This window comes from Ammodytes marinus (assembly GCF_949987685.1).
Source record: "Ammodytes marinus genome assembly, chromosome: 10".
Taxonomy (NCBI): Eukaryota; Metazoa; Chordata; class Actinopteri; order Uranoscopiformes; family Ammodytidae; genus Ammodytes; species Ammodytes marinus.
The window spans coordinates 15,755,136-15,774,995 of record NC_137214.1 but is presented as its reverse complement, the minus strand read 5'-3'; the positions used below and the strand labels follow the sequence as shown (position 1 = coordinate 15,774,995).

The window sequence follows — 19,860 nt, the reverse complement described above, 5'->3', positions numbered from 1 at the left end:
TGTTTTAAATGTTAAGCTGCTTTCATCTCTTTCAGTTTCAGTTGTTTATTTTACCTCTAAGGGGGGCCGGAGGGGTGATAAACAGTCCGGCTAATGGTTCCATATTAGTCCCCTTATTGACAGGTGGCAGTTGCTCCAAGAAACATGGTAAGCCGCCAATATAGGCAAAGAAGAATTGATGAAAAAAATGCAAAGTTCAAACTTAAAAAAAATATTTTTGCCTTTGTAAATGTTTTATAAGGAAGGAAATGCCCTAGACATGATTGTTAGACCTCAAGGATTCACACAATGGAGTCTGTTGTTTCTTTTGCAGGTCTCCTTTAACTGATTTTAGCTCAAACACTTTAAGTTTAACGAATCAACTGCTTTCAGTGAGCTTATTACAGGTTGACTGACATTACTTTTGATTTCACGACTTCGATGTCGACAGACGATTCAATCTTGTCCATCTCATTAACTTAAGTTGACAGCTGAGCTACTTTTAGCTCCTAATCCTCAGAATGAAATGTAACTGCTTTCAGCTGCTGCTCTTCACTGTGTGTCACTGCTTTCCACCAAACTGGCAGGTCAACTTCATACATCTCTTAAATTCAAATTTCACACATCAAGCGACTTCAACTGCTTTCCGCTCTAACCTTTCATTGACCCATCAGCTCTTCTCAGTGCATCAGTGTCCACTGTCACTATGCACTATTTTAGAGCTTCACCTTCTGTTCAACTCCTGTAAATACTTTAAGTATTGTACGGGAGTTGCAGTTTAAGCTTATGTCAGCTGACATTTGAGTCCCTTTGATGGCTTAGACACTGGCTGACCCCTCGGATGCTTTCCCCTCTTACACTTGAGATGGAACATACTGTTTGATTCGAGCTCCAGGTGTTTCGATGACACAATGAGTTCCTTTCAGAGTTTCAACTTATTTTACCTGCAAATATATTTTAAGCTTTTTACATGATCTGCACCTGCACTTTTGAGCATTTTCACCCATCTATTTTACTTTACAAAGTTGAATGATATCTCAATTTTGGCCAGATTTCATAACTGTGTCTGGGTGAATGGGTCTCTTTGGCACGTGCAGGCTGGTTGAAATGTTGGCTGCATCCAGAACATATCTCAGATGTCTGGACAAGGTCGACCATTACAACGAGGGGCATGCATGACAGTGCTTTTTTTCTTATAAGTTATATTTAGAGCTGTAGAGGTAAAACTTTAGAGATGGCTGCTGTTTAAACACCAATAGAAGTCTTGATGTTAACAAGAACAAAGGACATTAAAAACCCTTTTCAGATTTCAAAGCTGTGCTGCAGCTTGTAAGATTTATCGATATGTTTTAATGTATAGCCATAGACAGACAACATGCTCCTGCATGCAACCAGACTACTTTACAAAGTGCAAAGATGTCTCAATTTTGGTCAGGTTTCATAACCATGACTGGGTGCCTTTGGCACATGCAGGCTGGTTGAAATGTTGGCTGCGTCTAAAAGCTATATAAAATGTCTGGACAAGGTCGACCACCTTACAACGAGGGGCAATATGTGACAGTGCTTTTTTTTTCTTATGGGATATATTTAGAGCTGTAGAGGTTAAATTACTGAGCAAGAGATTGCTGTTGTTTAAACACCAATAGATGTCTTGATGTTAACAAGAACAACCATTCTGATAGTGTTATTTCAAAGCAGTGCTGCAGCTTGTAAGATTTATCGATGTAATGTAGAAGAGCCATATAACCGATCCTGCATGGGACCATGGCTGTGGAGAGAGGGAACACATCCATCTAAATACTGCTGATCATAACAGAAGATGCCCTGTGAAGTCTCACAGGATGAAACCAAGTGTGATTTGCCTTGAGCACTAAAACATTCCCCAAACGTCCAGAAGACGATTGAGCCAGAATATATTCACTGTTGAGCATTTAGGATTCTGGTCAGCAGCAAGCTGTTTTCAATGAGAACAGAAAGAAAAGTCCAAGCTGAACTCAATATGCAAGCTGAGTGAGAAGGACTTCCCTCTCTCTGTGTGTGTTATTTTTCTTTAAAGAAGACTATTGCATAACCTGAACCTAGCCCCTTCAACAGAGACAACAGCTTTCCTCAGTCAGTGAGCCAGAAGCAATGCAAGAGGCTTCAAGAGGAACTCATTTCTATGACAAACAATACACAAGACGGTACAAAGTAACAACCCGAGAAGCATTTTGAAGAGGTTTTGTATGAGTTGCCTGGAGTGGATTTAAACGACAGGATTTGGCCAAAGAAAGAAAGATGGAAAAAGAAAAAGAGAAGCAGAAAGATAAAGGAGGAAAAGGTGATTGGTTGCCTAATTAAAAGTTTGAAATACAAAGACTCCCCATCCCCCTTTCTCCTTACACTCCTTTATGGATGCACATGTACATTCATATATAAAGGCTTCTTTTCCTTCAGCCCCTTTGTGTCTCCATGTAAGGACAATGCAAACCTCCACCAGGCTGGCCTCCTGTCCTCTTTTCATGTCAGTCTGTCAGTAGGTCTTGTGCAGACTTGCCCTCATTTTTATCCAATCAGATACTACTGCCCCGACAAAGGGGGCCAATGAGCTGCGAGGCATGGCAGGGGCTTGGTGAATGGGGGCGGCCCAGAGAGCTCAACTCCATGTGTGATGTAATGGAGCTTGATTTACAGTAGAGTCAAGAATTTCCCAACAGAAACATGATCAAGTCACTTGGAACAGCGTGAACTGCCTGGACGAAGATAGCCCTAAAGAAATAATACAATAACAACTTTAGACTTCGAACCCCAAACTCTAAAGCATATATATATAAAAAAAAATCCATACTACAGGTGAAACTACATGTGTAATCATTAATGGGTCATGTTGACCATTGTCACCATTATAAACAGTCTCATGCCCAGCAGCAGCCACATGCTACCACCACCATTGGTAGATTAAACCCTGCCACTGCAGCAACTGAACTGTAGTAACCTCATGGGGGACTGTACAGCTTGCACTGTGGTCAGGGCCATCTGTACCATGGGGCCCTGCGAGGGACTGGTATGTCACATCTCAGTACAATGAAACATGTTTGTGTTTTTCCATCACACAGAGACATCAAACAGAGCACCATATGCCCCCGGGCAAATGTTGAATTACAGTATATTAGAGCAATTCAGATGTTAGCAGTGAGGAGAAACAAGCGTCTGCTTAGCTGATTCTTGATTTGTATTCTTTAATTAATAAAATATGTAAATATGTTTTTTCATAGTTCCACAGTGGAAGGTAAACACAGAGAGTAAAATAGCTCAAAAATGATCAGTAAGTGTGATTTAATAGTGTATTATTGTTCAGCCATCCTTGTAGATGATAAAAGCATTTGAACAGATGGATTATGTTTTTTGTTTTAATGGGTAATTATGTTAAAATTAAGAGGTTGGTGTTCAGTCACCGAGAGCAGACTTTCACAACACAAACAGCTACCCTGCAGGCTAGACAGAAGTCTTGACATGTCTCAAATGATGCCACCTCCTGGTATTTTGCCCTGTTGCTAAACGGCACGAGGCCCCATCGTGTTTTGAACAGTAAAATCAGTGACAAAGAAAGGGGGTGGTGGTGGTGTGTATCGGAGGGGGCACTTGTTTTTTTGAATTATTAAATAAAGCTTTAGTTATCATAAGGTTGCTCTCACAAGGGCTTGAAGTTCAGTAATTTATGTAGCTTAATGCCTTTTTTCAGATAACAGAACAATAATATAATGTTAAGTGGAACTAGAACTGCAAGCAGTTGTGAACGGGGGCCAAGCCTCCCACGCGACTCGGGATCGGGCGTCGTCGTCCGCGGCGCCGGCCCCTCGCTTCACGGAATCCGGGGATGTAAAGTTTTTGAATGTGGGATGTTTGGTTTGGGAGTTATAGACCAAAAGGCAAAAAAATCGCAGAGAAAGATGCTCAAGTGTGTTTTTGGCGCCCCCTTTTGGAGCAATTTAAGGAAAAAGTAGAACCAACCTGAGAACCATAGGACAAACATGTGTGAAGTTTGGTGTTAATAGGATGAATCGTTTTGGATTTAGGAGCAGTTTGGTACAAGGTAGCTAATGTGCAAATCTTTAAAGCGCTACCGTTTAGTCTTCCGACGGTCGTAGAAAAGTTCTTTATACAACTTTTGCTCGTGGGAGTCGGTAAAGCATAATGCTTTTGGTTTCGTCCAAATCGGGCAAAAACTGTAGGAGGAGTGTGTTTTGGTGACTGACACAGTTTTTGCGATGTAGCGAAAAAAAAATCCCATACGCAAATGGGCGTGGCCTTTCTCAAGATATGCAGCTGACTTGTGGGCATCTGTGGATATAAAGTGTTTGACTGTGGGATGTTCGGTGTGGAAGTTATAGCCCCAAACGCGTTTTCTTTGCTTTTTGTGGTTTTGGCGCCCTCTATGGATGACATTCGCAAAACTACGTTAGATAGAAAGATGCAGCTCAATGTACCAAACAAGTGGATGTCAAGTTTTTGAATACGCGATGTTCGGTTGGGGAGTTATAGCAAAATCAAATTGTCAACCTCTCCATTGTAAAGACACTTTTTTGAATTTTCCCATTTTCCCGCCTAAAGAATGGCAAAAACAGGCAAAAAAATTCAAAAACTCTTCTTTTTAATAAGTCCGGCCCACATAAAAATTTCTTTCCCATATTTTTGCCATAAGCTCAAGTATGCCCCATGATAGTCTCCCTTCAGTTTCAAGAAAATCCCCCCCTTTTTTTTTAAGGAATTTTCGCGAATCTTTAAAGCGCTACCGTTTGGTCTTCCGATGGTCGTAGAAAAACTATTTGACCCACTTTTGCTCGTGGGAGTCGGGAGAGCATAATGCTTTTGGTTTCGTCCAAATCGTGCGAAAACTGTAGGGGGAGTATGTTTTGGTGACTGACACAGTTTTTGCGATGTAGCGAAAAATGTATATATACGCAAATGGGCGTGGCCTATCTCAAAAGATGCAACTGACTTGTGGGCATCTGTGGATATAAAGTTTTTGACTATCGGACTTTCGATGTGGGAGTTATAGCCCCAAACATGTTTTTTTATTGTTGTAGCGCCACCTAGTGGCTGGCATGTCTGAATTGTTTTGTCTGCGTACCAGGCACGGACCTGGATAAGCCCTGCAAGTGGCATGTCCCAAGCCTTTACGGTTTGGGCTGCAGCACCACTTTTATGTGGAGAAGTATAATAAGAATAGTAAAAGGCCCAACAAAAACAATAGGGTTCCCTGCCCAGCAGGGCTATGGAACCGCGTTGCTCTGCAAAACGCGGTCCCAGGCCCTACTCGGGCTTGGCCCCCTAATAATAGAACCCGGTAACTCATGAGTCTTATTAGCTCACTGAGATGAGATACAGAAAGAGAAACAGGCATCACATTGCTGCTCTCAGTGTATTATGAACTGAGTCCCCGTCATTGGTTCCCTCTAGTGGATAAAATAAAGTCAGACCAGATGATAGTCAATCTATAAAAATGTTTTAACTTTAGCCTCATGTTCATAGATAGTATATAAACTGGTCGTTCCAGACCACGTAAGGTAGAATCAGCAAAACCACTAGGTGGAAGATTGTGTTACTTTTTTCTTCAATCAAAAATAACATATTGCATTTGGAACTAGCTGAGTGGCATAAGCAGACATGAAAAGGATCTCAAAAAGTTCATTTGCACACACATTAAAAACATCTTTGCAGCACAGAAACACTGGCTGCCGATTCAAATTTTTGCTGATTTTTCAGACTTCAGTTATTTTTATAAAATATTTTGAAATGTTATTTAGTCAACAGGTAGAATGTCTCTGAGGGGCAAATTATCCACAAGGATCACTAGAAATAAGTGTGACGGAGAGTTCTGCTCTGAACATTTAATTAATTGTAATGATCCAACTGCCAAAACAAAAAGATAATAACTATGATTCACAATCATGCTTTATTCTTGTTGATTTCTTATAAAAGAAACAAATAAAAGACAAATAAAGATCTCACACACTGCTCAGTCTTTCAGTCTTGCTGTGATCCCGTTTTCTTTAACTAAACTATACTTTTCTTTACACCTCAAGTCTCTTCATCTTAAATATCTTTTATTAGTTTGTGAATTCAAACCAAAACATCATTGATTGTCAACACAAAATCTGTCTTAGCACCAGTACAATAAAACTGTACTTTAGCTGTTTTGAAATACTGTTTTTTTGAGGAAGGGAGGAAAATCTCAGAATAAAGGGATCCTAATAAGTACATTTCAAAATGAAGCACCAACCATACAAAGCATTGTTTCAATAGATAGGCTTGTCCGATACACAAGAGGTCAAATATATTAATGACTATTAAATTAAGCACAACAAACAGTGTAAAGTAAACACTGCAACACAAAGCACTCTGGGATCTGGAAACATCTTATTGGGAGGTGGGGGACAGTTTGAGGGCGACTCCGGAGCTGGTACTACTTTTTCCTCTGAGAGAGATCCACAGGATTCTGTATCAGTTCAGGAGGAGTGCAACCTGGGGAGTGGAGAACACTACCATCTGTCCAGTTCTGTAAACAAACTCTCAATCTCAAGGTCCAAAAATATGTGATTTTTTTAATGCGAGTGAGTACTCCCGACAGCTGGGTGCTGCCAGGTCTAACTGTAGGAGAAGTGGAGGAGAAAAGAATATCTGGAGCCATTAGGTCCGTCCTATATTAACCGCTCAGGGGATGACGGAGTGGAAAATTAAGAAGTAGGGGGAAGAAATGGAGATGAGCTGGGAGATTGGGTGATTATGTGTAAATGGTATGTGCCGTATGTTCTCTGCAGGTCTCCAGGTTCTCCCAGGTTGACAAGAGAAACCGTCCGGGCCAGTGGCCTCCCTGACTTCAGTGTCTTAGCTTTACGCAAGAGCTCACCAAGATAAAAAGCCTCGGATTACCTCCCATCAAAAAAATAGCACTTTCTCTTCGGGGAATAAAACTCAAGACAAAAAACGTCCTAAACATAATCTGTCCTTTTGCCACAAGAATACATTTATATAACCAAATGTGTTAACCCTGATGGCAAGATATACATATACACTACCATGTACATACATAATCAATAAAAAAAAAAGGTTTTTCTCAATAGTTCTCATGTATTCAAATATACCTATAGATAGGAACCTGAAAGCTGATTTTTCAGCACCGACCACTCCCATGTGCAGGTCCTTGTGATCACTTAAATCACCTTCTGAGGTCAAAGGTTATAGTGGAGTGTCAAGTCAGTACTGTAGCTGGAGTTAAACCGTGCGACCCCCGTTACAACGGACGGAGAGGTTTTCCTTTGAGCTGCTGCTGCTTGCAGGGAAGGACATGGGGCTTGACGCTTGAATGTTACAAGAGCTTGAAGAGCGCTGAAAGAGAGGCTATCGGCTGCGAGGCTTCCCTGTGTTAGTCAGTGTCTCCTCCTCCTCCTCTTGCAGTATGTGAATGGAGGAGCCCAGTAGTCTCTGGAGCTCTGGCACACATCGCACCAGGTCCACCAGTCCCTCTGCATCCTCTTCCTGCTCCTCTTCCTCCTTGTTCTTGCCTCCGCAGAGTGAAGCCAGAGTGGAGCTGGTCACCTGGCTGACAGACACCTGCCTCCACAGCTCGGCGCACAACACACTCACCAGCTCCAGGTGCGGGTAACGCGCCCGGAAGATCCGTGCCGACATCTTCAGGCGCTTCAGGACGTCTGTCAGGAGGAACCAGTTGCAAAAGCTGCGAGAAAAAGGGCAAATATGTCTGACATTAGCCATAGAGTAAGTAAGTAAGTGATAAGATATTCTTCCCCTGGCACTATGGTATATAATTCTACTGAAGTATACAATGAAAAAATTATCTTTAAATTTTAATTTAAAGTTTGTCACTTCAAGATCAAAATCTCTTCTGCAAAAAAAAAAAATCCATGTAGGATATTTTTTTTCTCCAGCGAGCGCTGCTGCATTAGACTGCATTCATTTAGCTGAGTGTAGCTTAAGCACTAGCAGCTTCTTTGGCCACAAAAAGCAGCAATGAGCGACTTACAGTTTTTTTTCGATCGCTAAACCACAGTGGACACAACTGGAGCGACATGTGCAAAACTCTAACAACACTATGCACAGCAGCAGTTCATGTGGACCAAACTCTAGCTCGTTTTTCATTGCTTAAACACAATTTTCAAAACTCTACACGCTTATCTCATGGCTTAACCACGACCTGTACAACACTGGATTTCTAGCACTTTGTTCAAATGCTAACACACTGCTGCCACAACTGTAAACCACACATTCAAAACAGAATGGATTTCAGACTAGTGCATTTCAAACACTGCGGATTACAATTTCAACTGAACACTAAGAAGGTGTCTTGTTTTAGACTTGTTAGTGAACATACTGTATATACAGTATAGGGAAGGCTAAAAAATACTTTTTTGGAAACGGACCAATGAATGTTGTTGGTTGTTGGAGGGAGAAGTGTGGCAGTGAGAGTGTGGCTGTGTGGAGGAAGACCTAGAAGACATTGAGCTGTAATTTCTGATGAAATACAGTAAGGGCTACACTGATAGACCCTGTTGTGAATCATGGTCTCTCATTGAGAGAGGCAAGGTTGAGAGTGCAACCCAATCTGCAAAGATCTAAAGTTCCATATGTAATACGGATTTTTCAGCAAACAAACAGTTACGTAACAGTTGCATCCTTATAGTAAATGACAACAGGAATTGATTTCTGTATTAGAATTATATTTGGGAAAAAAATATATAAAATACGTATCTATCGAAGCAAACTTCTGATTTCCATTTATTTTTGTTTATACGTAAACATAATTGCTATGTTATAAAATAAACAATTTCATGGAATAATGTCAGTCTTTCCTCAAAGAAAATATTACGTTATTTGTGTGAAGTAACTCAAATTATTCAAACTGTAAAGATTAAAAGTTTGTAATTTGAGTATTGGAGTTTGATGCTAGTGTTTATACTCTGGGTGTGTTCTGAGTGGCAGTATGTGTTATCTCAATGAGGCTGGTTCATAGTGTTTGCTGCACTGAGCCTATTTTGCAGGTGAAGTGAACTGTTCAGCTCCAGTGAATGTTGGTAGTGCAGACTGTAGTTAGAGTTTTGAGCTACAGTTGTGCCCACTGTGGGTTAGCAATCGAAAAAAAAAACTGTAATGTGGACACAGAAAAGCAAACCAGCTTTAAACACATTTGACAGTTTTTCACACAGTCAACTAGGATTTTAGAACAGTTCGCACCAACAGCTCCATGATGATCATAATAACGTAGCATTCAGTTTAGCAGCTTCTACATATTCATGTTTGTGAACTCACCCCTGCGTTAGCGACACCTGGACATGGTAGCAGGGTAAGAGAGGTTCGGATGAGAACTCAAACAGAAGGCAGTCTTTGTCTGAGTCCGGCTCAGTCTTCCCTATGTCATCCTCCCGCAGCTCCTGGTTCTGCTCCGACAGCAGGAAGTCCCAGCACGGCTCCTGCTCAGTCTCTGTGGACAACAGATCAACTGAGGTCAGAAGATACGCAGGGTTTGGACGCCCTCTAGTGGACAGTCTGTTCACACCAACCATGATACCTACAGTATGTGACTGCTGCAGATGCTGGGATTAGTTCAAAGGAATACAAACTTGGAGGGATTTTTTTAATTTTATTTTTATGTTTCTTTTATTGTTTGTTTTGAAGTGTCATAAGTTGTTTTTTATCTGTTCTTTTCATTTCAACCTGTTTGTAACAAAATAACAACCTGGCACTTGTTATACCAAAAACCAAATAAAAAGATTCTGATTAAAAAAAAAAAGGAATACAAACTTTACAGTGTCAGACACAGCTTGAAGTTAATTAGCGCCTATGTAGAGACATATCTTAAAGGATGATATATATTTTCCAATTCAAGTTTAAGTTGATTCAATTCAAAGCTTTCGCTGGTATGAAAACTTGGTATACAATGAAACAGATACTTTGACCAAAATTAAAGCATCATGTTTTCGATAATGGGATTATCTTTCTTGGGCAAAGTTTATGTCTGTGGGGCGGTTTATTAAACTGTACAATGATGAAGGACACATAGCTTCTAAAGCCAGGTATCTTCAATCTATGAGGAGAGATATTAAATTACCATTAAACCATATTTTCAGCAATGTGTACAACATTTAACAAAACAAATATTGGCATAAGGGCCAATACTATTATAATAACAATAAAATAAAGTTGTTAGGGAGGAAATAATGTAACATAAAGTTAGAATTTGAAATTTGACAATCACTATGCATGATTTAAAAGGACTAACCTGATGATTAATGTATCAAACTAACTGATACTAAGCGTCCTTTTGGGCATTTCTATAATTTCTCCGCAACTCATTCTTCTCCTCTTCCCTTTATCCCAGCTCTTCACCTGACTGGCCTGCCTTAATCAGCATCAGAACGGAAACAGAAAAGTGCCCTGCGTGCGTTCCATTGCCCATACTTTCTGCTATTTAGTATGGTAGAAAAAATATTTAGGATGTCCCAATTCTTGTGGTCAGATTTAGTATGCTTAAAAATACCAGGATGTCGACTACATCTGTCCGAGATTTTTAGTGTTGAAAAAAGCATGCTATTTGGGCAATTTTGACCCACAATCCAGTGCGCACCGGAAGTGACGTCACATCGACAGAGATCCATATGAAAACAACTGAGGATGTGACGGATATAAAAGCAAGAGGCAAGATCAAGGCGCAATGTTAGGATGAAATAAATAAGTAAAAATATGTCCCAATTGTATGCCTACTGCATGCTAACTAGATTCTTTTTATGGTCAAATGTAGGATGTAGAATAGAGAAAAGAAAGAGTGTGCGATTTGGAACGCTGGGCTAGTCTTCTTCTTCTTCATCATTACTGCCGCGTTAGATGTAAATTATTCTAGCTTTAGGGTTCAGAGTAGTTGGAGGGGGAAAGAAACATTTTAAGACTTTAAATAAAGAATGATAACATATAGGGGGAGAGAAATAAAAGTTTATACAGTTGATACATAACCAATATGTTTTTGTTATATTCAAAAAAGCTGCAGTCCACTTTCTTTTTAGTCAACCTTAGTTCTCCCATGAAATATAATTGCTTCCTTGTGACTGTTTACAACTCAACATTGCAGCTGGTGCACGAGGCTAACAGCCATCCACGTCCTAATGGCCGAGCCTGTTTCTGGCCTACAAACTGGAATCATTTCCCTGAAGCATCCTGGTCATTTCTCAGTTGAGGATCAATTCGACAGCAGATGGAAGGAATGAGCGTTTAACCACCTTTTCAACCCCCTCCCTCCTCCCCCACACCAAGTTTACAAACTGAAATAGAAGATTTGACTGAGTAGGGGACTGACAGACTAAGGACTTACCAAACAGGGAACTGCTGTAGAAATCCCAGGGTAAAGTGGAATCCTGCTCCTTGCGGCCTTCCAGGTCTGTGAAATAGTCTGGAATGAAGGAGAAAAAGTGTCTTGTATTATACTTTGAGTAAAGTTTGCATGTCACCACTGTTGGATTAGGTGTGAATCTAAGAAAATGTGAAGACACCACTTGACATGGATGCTTGTCCCTGTTGTCAGAGTCGAGCAAAATATATGATGGGATAACAGGGATTGCTTTTGCATTTGTCTTAACAAAATAACAGACGGTTATAGGCGTGTGGTTGTATTAGCTGCTGAGCCTTCATCTCTTTATTTACCTGAGACGGAATGTGTGAGTCTAACGCACTCCAGTAAACACTGATACTGCAGCCAAGCAGACGGTAAAAGAAACACGACTAATGTTAAGCTGCGTGTCGAAATATAATTTGTCAGCCCGGCCCGGCAACTTGCTCTGAACTTAAACTATTGCCGCGGTTAGTGTAACATAAAAAAACGTTCTCTGAGTGTTCGCTGGAGATCGCTTGGAATGCCTTTAATGGATTAAGTTACGAGTTGATAAGGAATGACAAGCAAGTTTAATTATTTATTTTCATGTCCCATTATAATTAGCTTTATTATAGTCTTTGTATTGCGTTGCAGACATTTATCTTTTGTTGATGATTGAGAAATGAATTAAGCCTAGAGTAAAACAGCACTTACAATTTGGAAATGTGTTTTTTCATCCAAAAAGAAGTTCCACTTTTGTAAAAGGATTTGAATAGAAAAATAGAGTACCTATGAGGAAGGTCTTCATGCTCGGGCTATGTGCAAGTTTGACCGGTGTGTGTCCAGAGTATGTGGCCAGAGTCGGGTCTGCACCGTGGTTCAGAAGCAACCAGACTATTGGAAGGTTATCACTGGCTACTGCATCATGAAGAGGCCTTAAGAAAGAAAAGACAAAACACACACAACTTTCAGGGATTGTTGTACATGGAGTATCAGATGGACTACAGTAAAACAAAGGGGGACCCCCTTGGTGAGACTAACTGTTTATTAAGGGGGAAACTCTTCAACTGAAAAAGTAAAAAACCTCAAACAGTCAACCGGAAGAATAACTACAAAAGATATGCAGCCAGAATATAATCAACAGCTTGTTAGAGTATATCACTATGTTCATTACAGCTCCCGACAACTGATGGTTTGTATATTTTCAGGAGAGTGAATGTAACAAGTAACAACAAGACATTTATTTTCATTCTTATTAATAACATTTGCATTACTTAAAAAACATAAAAAATAAAAGAAAGAAGCAATACAAACATTCACTATACAGTATTAACGACCATATACAACTGCTTCACATTTTAGCAAACTCCATTTGCTCAACGAAGATTGTGAGATTTGACAGATGGCTCCAAAAAGCTAATAAGTTGACCTTTAAGCTTGATTTTGAACTGAACTAACTAAAACCACAATTTTTAAAGCTGTGCATTTCAAAGCCTCACCGTGTTCCATCCTGGGCGCTACAGTTGACATCAGCGCCATATTTCAGCAGCATCTGGACGATCTGAGTCCAGCCTCGAGAGGACGCCTCGTGGAGAGCCGTGTATCCGGCATTATCACGTCTATTGACCTCCCTGATATCCTTCTCCAGACAGTACTGAACTACATCCTGCAGAGCAGTGGGAGGACAGATAGTATGTGTCACATTAAATTATTCAAAGAGGTACATTAATGTTTACTAGAGTGCCATTTATGTCGATAATGCACAAGTTAACAGATGGATTTTACCTGATAGCCCAAGCGTGCAGCACGTTGCAGTAACGTCTCCCCGGCGTTTTTATTGACAATAAGCCGACGCACCTCTGGAGGAACGGGCCTTTTGGGTGAAGACTCTGAACCGCTGTTTTTTCCAGATGGGCCTTTCTTACTGGGTGGAGATGATGGCAAACTTTTTGAAGTTGGTGGCGGGCTCCCTGTTCTTTTTACATCCGCACCATCATCATCCAGGGCAAGTGAGGCACCACGCTTGGCCAAGTTGCTGCGTTTGCTCTTGGTCTATAATACAGATTTATTGATTAGAGAACTGTGTGTAATGAAATGTCTTATAATGCACTGTAAAATTAAAGCAGACCGGTTCCATTTATCAAGCACCTGCGCAGTGTAAAACCAGCTGCCATTATAAATGTGACATCCATAGCATTGATCTAGCCACAGGGGGGCACTGTAAGCTTATATATTCATGGCACATTGTACCTCGTTCAATATCAACCTTGTATGCTTTGATATGGGCCGCATGTCTGCAAGCAGCATCAGCAAGAGCCTTACCTTCGGTTCATCATTGTCACCTAAGTGCTTGCTTTTGAACTTTCTCTTCCCTGAAGGCTTGTCGTTGCACTCTGGAGATTCCTCGCTCTCCTGGTAGCGGACCGACCCAGAGCGAGTAAACAAGTGTCTTTGTGGAGGAGGATCTGGACTGGAGGCAGTGGGACTTGAACACTGGTGCGCCTGTGGATCTGAAATGATAAATAATCTTAATATTTTACCCATCTTATCTATGATGTACTGATGCCACTACACTCTTGTCATCTGCCAAGCCTACCATGGAGCATGGAGTATTTTAGAAGTTGTTTTGAGCTGACATCAGAGAGCTTGGTACTTCCTGAACCAATGGCCCTTGGCCTAGCCATCTTATCTGCTGAAACAGGGTAACTGCTGTCTCAGAGCTGCTCTGCTGTTTGCAAATGGTGGACTCAGGTTTGCCCTATTTCTATACATTTCCACATACTGTATGGCATGTGTCTTTTCCACATCAACAGGTTCCTAATGCGGCCCTGCTAATGTGGACATGACACACAGCTGGCTGCTCAGGAAATGAAGCTGTAAATTGCATATAAAGGCTAACCTGATAATCTTTGGTGTTTGTACGATATTACATTATCTCAAAGTTTTGTTGTCAATTATTATATAATGTCTACTGTAGTCTTTGCATAATTTCAAATGGTTTCATAATGTTCTATCTACCTTTTTTGAATATGCATGTCTTCATAAAAATATTAAATAGATCTGAGCAATCTTTTAAACAAAATAATATTTTTTATTCTTTCATTCTAAAAATATATTTTCATGAATAGACAAGGGTTTCATGATACTTTCCCCGGCTGTTTTGTTCTGAAGTAAATAAAACCAGTATATTTAGAACAATATCCAGGGTATGGATATACGGTATGTATTTTATCTTATGTTGACCCAATTCGCTAATAACCAACGTGTTAAAAAAAATCTGGGGGGCGCCCTTAGCTCAGTTGGTAGGGCGTCCCCCCCATGGGCCTCGACCAGCAGCGGACCCGGGTTCGATTCCAGCCCGCGGTCGTTCTCTGCTATATGTTATATATATATAAAAAGTCTGAAATCAGGTGGACTAAGTTGATTAAAACATCAAATGATGTCATTGCTGCTTTTAAAGAGAAACTGTAGACCAATGTTAAGAAATCAGTGTCCGGTAGTTGAACAATTATTCCACAGATTTTTTCAAAATACATAACTTACTCTATGAAGCAATCAGAGCCAAAAAAGGATTCATGTATTATGGCAAACACTAACGATTTAAACTTATTTGTGAGGCTGATACATACTCATATAATATGTTTAGTGTGGTTTAAGGAATAAAACAATTATTTGATTAATACAATTTGTGATTAACCATTTTTTATTATCATTTAATTTGCTGATTGGAGTAGCTGTAACTAGAAGTTTGCCATTTTTGCTTAACAAATTAAAAGATGAATCAATTATCAAAATGTCAGACGATTCATTCATCATCAGTTAACTAAAATTATGAATTGACTAATCGTTGCTGCCCCATCAACAACTCAATCAACTTTTCATTTCAGCCTGGGATTGTATAAAAATTAAATATAAATTGGGCTTACTAGTTAATTGAAAAAGTTTCTCCAAAGAAAAAAAAAACTGCGTACCTGCTGGAATTCCACTGTCCTGCCTCAGGGAGTCACATTCTTCAGGGTGCTCTCCATCCTCTAGCTTGTCTTTCTCAGTGATGTATTCCCCAGTCTGATACTTTTTGCTACGACATCGCTGGCGTTTCTTAAGAGGAGGAGTCTCACCCGCTGCGCTGGTCGTCTTGCCCTTGCCGTGAAACATTCGCTCTGGCAGTGGGTTTGAGCGGGGCCTCCCTCTCGGACGGCGGGCGGGTAGGCTGGGAGTCCCGGGGGGTGGAGACAGGGAAGCTGGGGGAGGAGGCATAGGTGGGGGTGGAGGGGAAGGTGTCGCAAAGCCCCAGAGGTCGAGTCGAGCCTCGTCTGCTCGCCGCCGTCCTCTCCTCAGTCTGGGGAAGGAGCTCTCCATGGCCTCCGTCTCCTTACTGGATACAGCAGAGCTATTGAGCGAGACTGGAGTGTGTACCCTCTGAGGACTGCTGCCGCTATCTGCAACTGATCAAATCAAATGTTATTGTTATAGTCACACCAGCTCCTATGCACAGAAGTATGACTGAGATATTATGTGTGACATTTTCGTGTTAGCTTGATACACTTCTGATATTACTACTACTGATATAACTACAACATTATCAAAGATGTAGGCATAACCTTTAACTGGAAGCTCAATCCAAGGCTACATAGCGGACACATCTGAAAGCATCATATAATGTGCTTGATAGATCACATATGATAGAGAACTTTTAAGGGAATTAGTTGTCACGGGAGTAAAGGAAACAAAGACTATACCTGGTTTGTTGCGGCCTGGTTGCTCAACCTTGTTCGGACTAATCTTGTCCCTTGGAATCAGCTCTTTACTCTGTGGAGCAAGTTTTCCCACTAATAGACTCTGCTCCGGCACAGGTGCACATTGTTTCTTCTGCTGAAATACACAGGGGACAGAGTGAGCACGGTGTTGGATGCTTTTTATCACAAAGCTTTCATGAAGATGGAGCGCAGGTAACTGAAGTAAACCATTTGAGATTAAATCAGTCATGGACATTATTAAAGGGAGGTCTGTATTGCCAATTTAGTAGTTCAAATCTTAAAAAAGGTATTTGATACATAAACATTTCCTTTACATTAAGGGAGATAAAGCTTATGACTTCAAGCCATTCACACAGGTTATTTACCTTCTTTTGGCAGGAAACTTTGGTTGGAGCATTTTCTGTTTCTTGCTTTTTCTTTCCTGTAGTCTTCTTTGATGGGCCCTTTGGTGACTTTTCCTTCGCTGGCTTTTTAGAGCTGGTTTTCTTTTGTTTGATGGCAGCAGCTTTTGCTTTGGTTGGCGACTCCTCTTTGGTTCCATTTGTTTTCTTCTCAAATTTGTCGCCTCCTCCCGCACGCTGGCCTGTGAGAATAGACGCAACCATACCCTCCAATTTGTCACTGGGAGGACTGTCTGATGCCCCATTTTCTTTCTTCAATATGTCCCCCTCTAACACCTGGGCTAGTTTGCTATCCATCCTGTTCCCATTTGTTGATGCATTGCTTCCAAAGAGGTGGGACTGGCCAGCAGGCTTTGAGGAGCCCTGCTTCGCTTGTAGTCCCATGTGTTCTTCTTGACTGGTGTTTAACTCAGTGTTATTCTCCAAAGGATCAGTGGCGTTCACCTTCTCTTGTCTCTTTTTAGCTTGAGTCGAATCCCCTGGAGATGGCACTCCAGCCCATTTTTCCACAGACCATGGAGGATATTCAAAAGAAGAAGTACGTTTAGATTGGGTGTCTTCGCCATCACCTTTTCCTGATGCAACAAGCGAGGACTGAGTGTTACCCTTGCCTGTCGTTTCGAGAGCTTGCTGCTTCACAATGGACGCCAGGTTGGACAGGGGAGACTTCATTCTCTCCCACTTGTCATCCTCAGGTTTGGACGGGCTGTGTTGAGCACACTGAAACTTAGATCCTTCTGTAACTGTGGTGCCCTTGGTCTTTGGAGATCCTTGCGCAATCTTTCTCTGAACAGACGAGGCTTGGCGCTTCTGCCAAGCTGGATTGAAAACGGTGGTTGAATATGGCACCGCTGTTTTGCCAGGTCCAGATTTCTGATGAATCGAAGCATTGGCGGAGCTTGACAGGGCAGTAGTTAGGGCTCCTTTAGAGGGACAGTTCTTTGTTATGGCTGTGCTGGTGTTTTTAACATGCTTGGCGTTTTGAGCTTGTTGATTGCTCTTCATCAGGCAGGATGGCTTCTTTCCGCCTGAGGCCAGATGTTCTCCTTGGTCGATTATAGATATAAACTCCTGTTTTGCAAAACTCTGAAATTCATCTGCAAAAGTCCCTTTTCCATCTGTGCCCCTAAGAGTGGAAGCCAGTATGGGGCTAGCCACACCTACATAAGTTCCAGGGATGTTTTTTAGGTCTTGTGAGGATCCCTTACCCCAGGTTGGATTTGGTTCTTGGATCTGATGATTCTGAGGCCTATTTAATTGCTTTTGATGAGATCCATTTCTGTGGGTGTTAGGTAAGATGGGGTATTGCCCGGTCGAGCTATAGGTTGTAGAATGAGTCCTCTTTGAGTTGAGGAAATCTCTCTGACTTGATTCATTATTGTGAGGCTCAATCATTGTAACTGGAGGGTCATTTATGCATTTTGGACGTTTTGACTTAGCAGACAAATCAAGAGGAACATCTCTTGGTTCAACAGAGCAAGCTGTATGGTCCTCTGCAGCAGAGGGAGGTGTCATTTGAAGAGAGCACATGGATGTCTGGTCTATGCTGTTGCCTTGCTCTACATGGTTCAGCAGTCTGCTCTGAGAGGTGATGCTGGCCAGTGCAGAGCCACAGCAAATGGCAGCAGTGGGAGACAGCGTGTAGCAGGTGGGTGCTGCAGAAGTTAATGACGGGTGCTGCAATGGTAGGGCAATAGCTGGGGAGGCCACCACTGAGGCTAAAGATTTGTGTTCTCCTAGAGATTTGGCATTCTTATTAGATGGATGGTTAGATTTAAGTTTTGACGTCGATGAGCCTGCTCTTTTCTCCGCAGCTGGAGTCCGGCCAACAGAGAACGGATAGGGATAGGTCCGCATGAGAGGTGTCCCTCCGACACCTGAGCTTTGAGGCTGAATTTCATTCTGAAAATGATTGGCTGTGGCTTCTCTCAATGCTGCAATTTGACCCAATGCTGGTGGAAGAGTGATTTTACAAAGAGGTGGAGAGGAAAAATTAGTGGAAGGAAGGAAGGCAAGAGGCTGGACTGGTTTAAACATGGTGGAGCAAGGAAACCCAGGTGGAACACTTTGCACAGCTAGTGTTTGCGGGTGGGATTTCTTACTGGATGACACATTACTGTGACAGGGGTTGAGAGAGTCCTCCCGGCTGACTTTTACGCCACTTAACCACTGAGGAGTGGGGCAGACCCCTGCTCCATCAGCCTTGAGTTTAGGGGCCTCAGCCCTCTTGTCTGCTCTTTTCTCTGAGCTGGTGAGGGCTGCACCAGACATTGGTGCATTGTTGAACTGTTGAGGAGGAGAATGCTCTGGGCTGTGGTTGTAACTGCTAGTGTCCAGGCAGGCTTTTGCTGTCTTACAGTCTGTTGTTGGAGTGGTCTTGTTTTGCTGACTAAGGGTAACATCTCCTCTAAACTCAGGGGGTAGCGTCTGGGGGGGATTTCCCACCATACTAGCAGACGCTTTATTTGGAGCACTGATCTCTCTGCTCACCGTGCCTCCATCCCCTACATTCATTAGTGTAGGATCCACCTGAGTAAAAAGAGAAGTTCATGAGGCCAGTGTTGATTAGGAAAATAGTAAAGAATGGTCTAATATAGTAATCTCACTGCAATGAAAAAAAGAAAAGAATTACCTGCATAGGTGTTTCTTTAACATAACATGCCTCAGGGGTAGATGAATCTGTTAGGTTTTCCTTGAAACAGTGATATGCTGCAGAAAACACACAAAAACAACACTTAGTGTGATCACTGATAGATCTGTTCAGACTTTAATCTAATCCTCCAAGAAGAAATAAGACATATTCTATGCAACAGGAGATGATTCAGAGTAACCAGCACTGGGAAATGGAAAGCTTTCTTTCCATGCGACGGGCTGGGAGGCCAGTTGTGTTAGAATTTCCTGAGAGCAGGGAGACAATTTGGGGTAGCAGAGAGGTGTGTTCCCTTTGGTTGTATTTGTTTGCATGCAGGGAATACAAACAATTTGTTGATTGATCTGGAGAGAGTGAATTATCCCTACAAAAAATGTGATATTCTGAGAGGGAAAGGAGACCCAGTGCATCAGTTGCAACAGGGACAGATTATGAGCCAGCGGGCAGAGACACATAAAAGGCCATTCAAAACCAAATCTCCCCCATCACATTGTTTTCAGCCGTTTTGCATGAGTTTCCGTTGTATTTGGCAGGTTAATCTCATCTTTAAAGTTCTGTTGTTTGGCTGAAACTATTTCCCTCTTGGAACCTTCCTGCCACAACATATCCAAACTGACACGCTACTGACATTCAAAATACTACAACAGATGAATCATGATATTATAGGAAAACCAAAATCGGAGATGCAGGTGCGCTTTCTCCAAACTGTCAAAGATA

General features: G+C 41.6%; 1 protein-coding gene across 1 annotated transcript; it reads right to left on the bottom strand.

Moving 5' to 3' along the window:
* Nucleotides 1-6,007: 6,007 nt before the first annotated feature.
* Nucleotides 6,008-19,160, bottom strand: bcorl1 (BCL6 corepressor-like 1). The gene is made up of 11 exons (XM_080035715.1): nucleotides 19,126-19,160; nucleotides 16,458-19,022; nucleotides 16,075-16,207; nucleotides 15,307-15,780; nucleotides 13,658-13,845; nucleotides 13,121-13,387; nucleotides 12,835-13,001; nucleotides 12,125-12,270; nucleotides 11,339-11,416; nucleotides 9,286-9,457; nucleotides 6,008-7,696 (listed from the first exon to the last, which is right to left on the bottom strand). Exons 1-11 carry the CDS (start codon nucleotides 19,129-19,131, stop codon nucleotides 7,360-7,362), a joined length of 4,533 nt encoding a protein of 1,510 aa, XP_079891841.1. The 5' UTR covers nucleotides 19,132-19,160; the 3' UTR covers nucleotides 6,008-7,359.
* Nucleotides 19,161-19,860: the final 700 nt, after the last annotated feature.

Coding starts and splice junctions, on each gene's coding strand:
- bcorl1 (XM_080035715.1), bottom strand. Junction 13,846..15,306: donor GGACAGTGGAATTCCAGCAG/GTACGCAGTTTT, acceptor TTATCATTTCAG/ATCCACAGGCGCACCAGTGT. Junction 12,271..12,834: donor AGCGCCCAGGATGGAACACG/GTGAGGCTTTGA, acceptor TTCTTTCTTAAG/GCCTCTTCATGATGCAGTAG.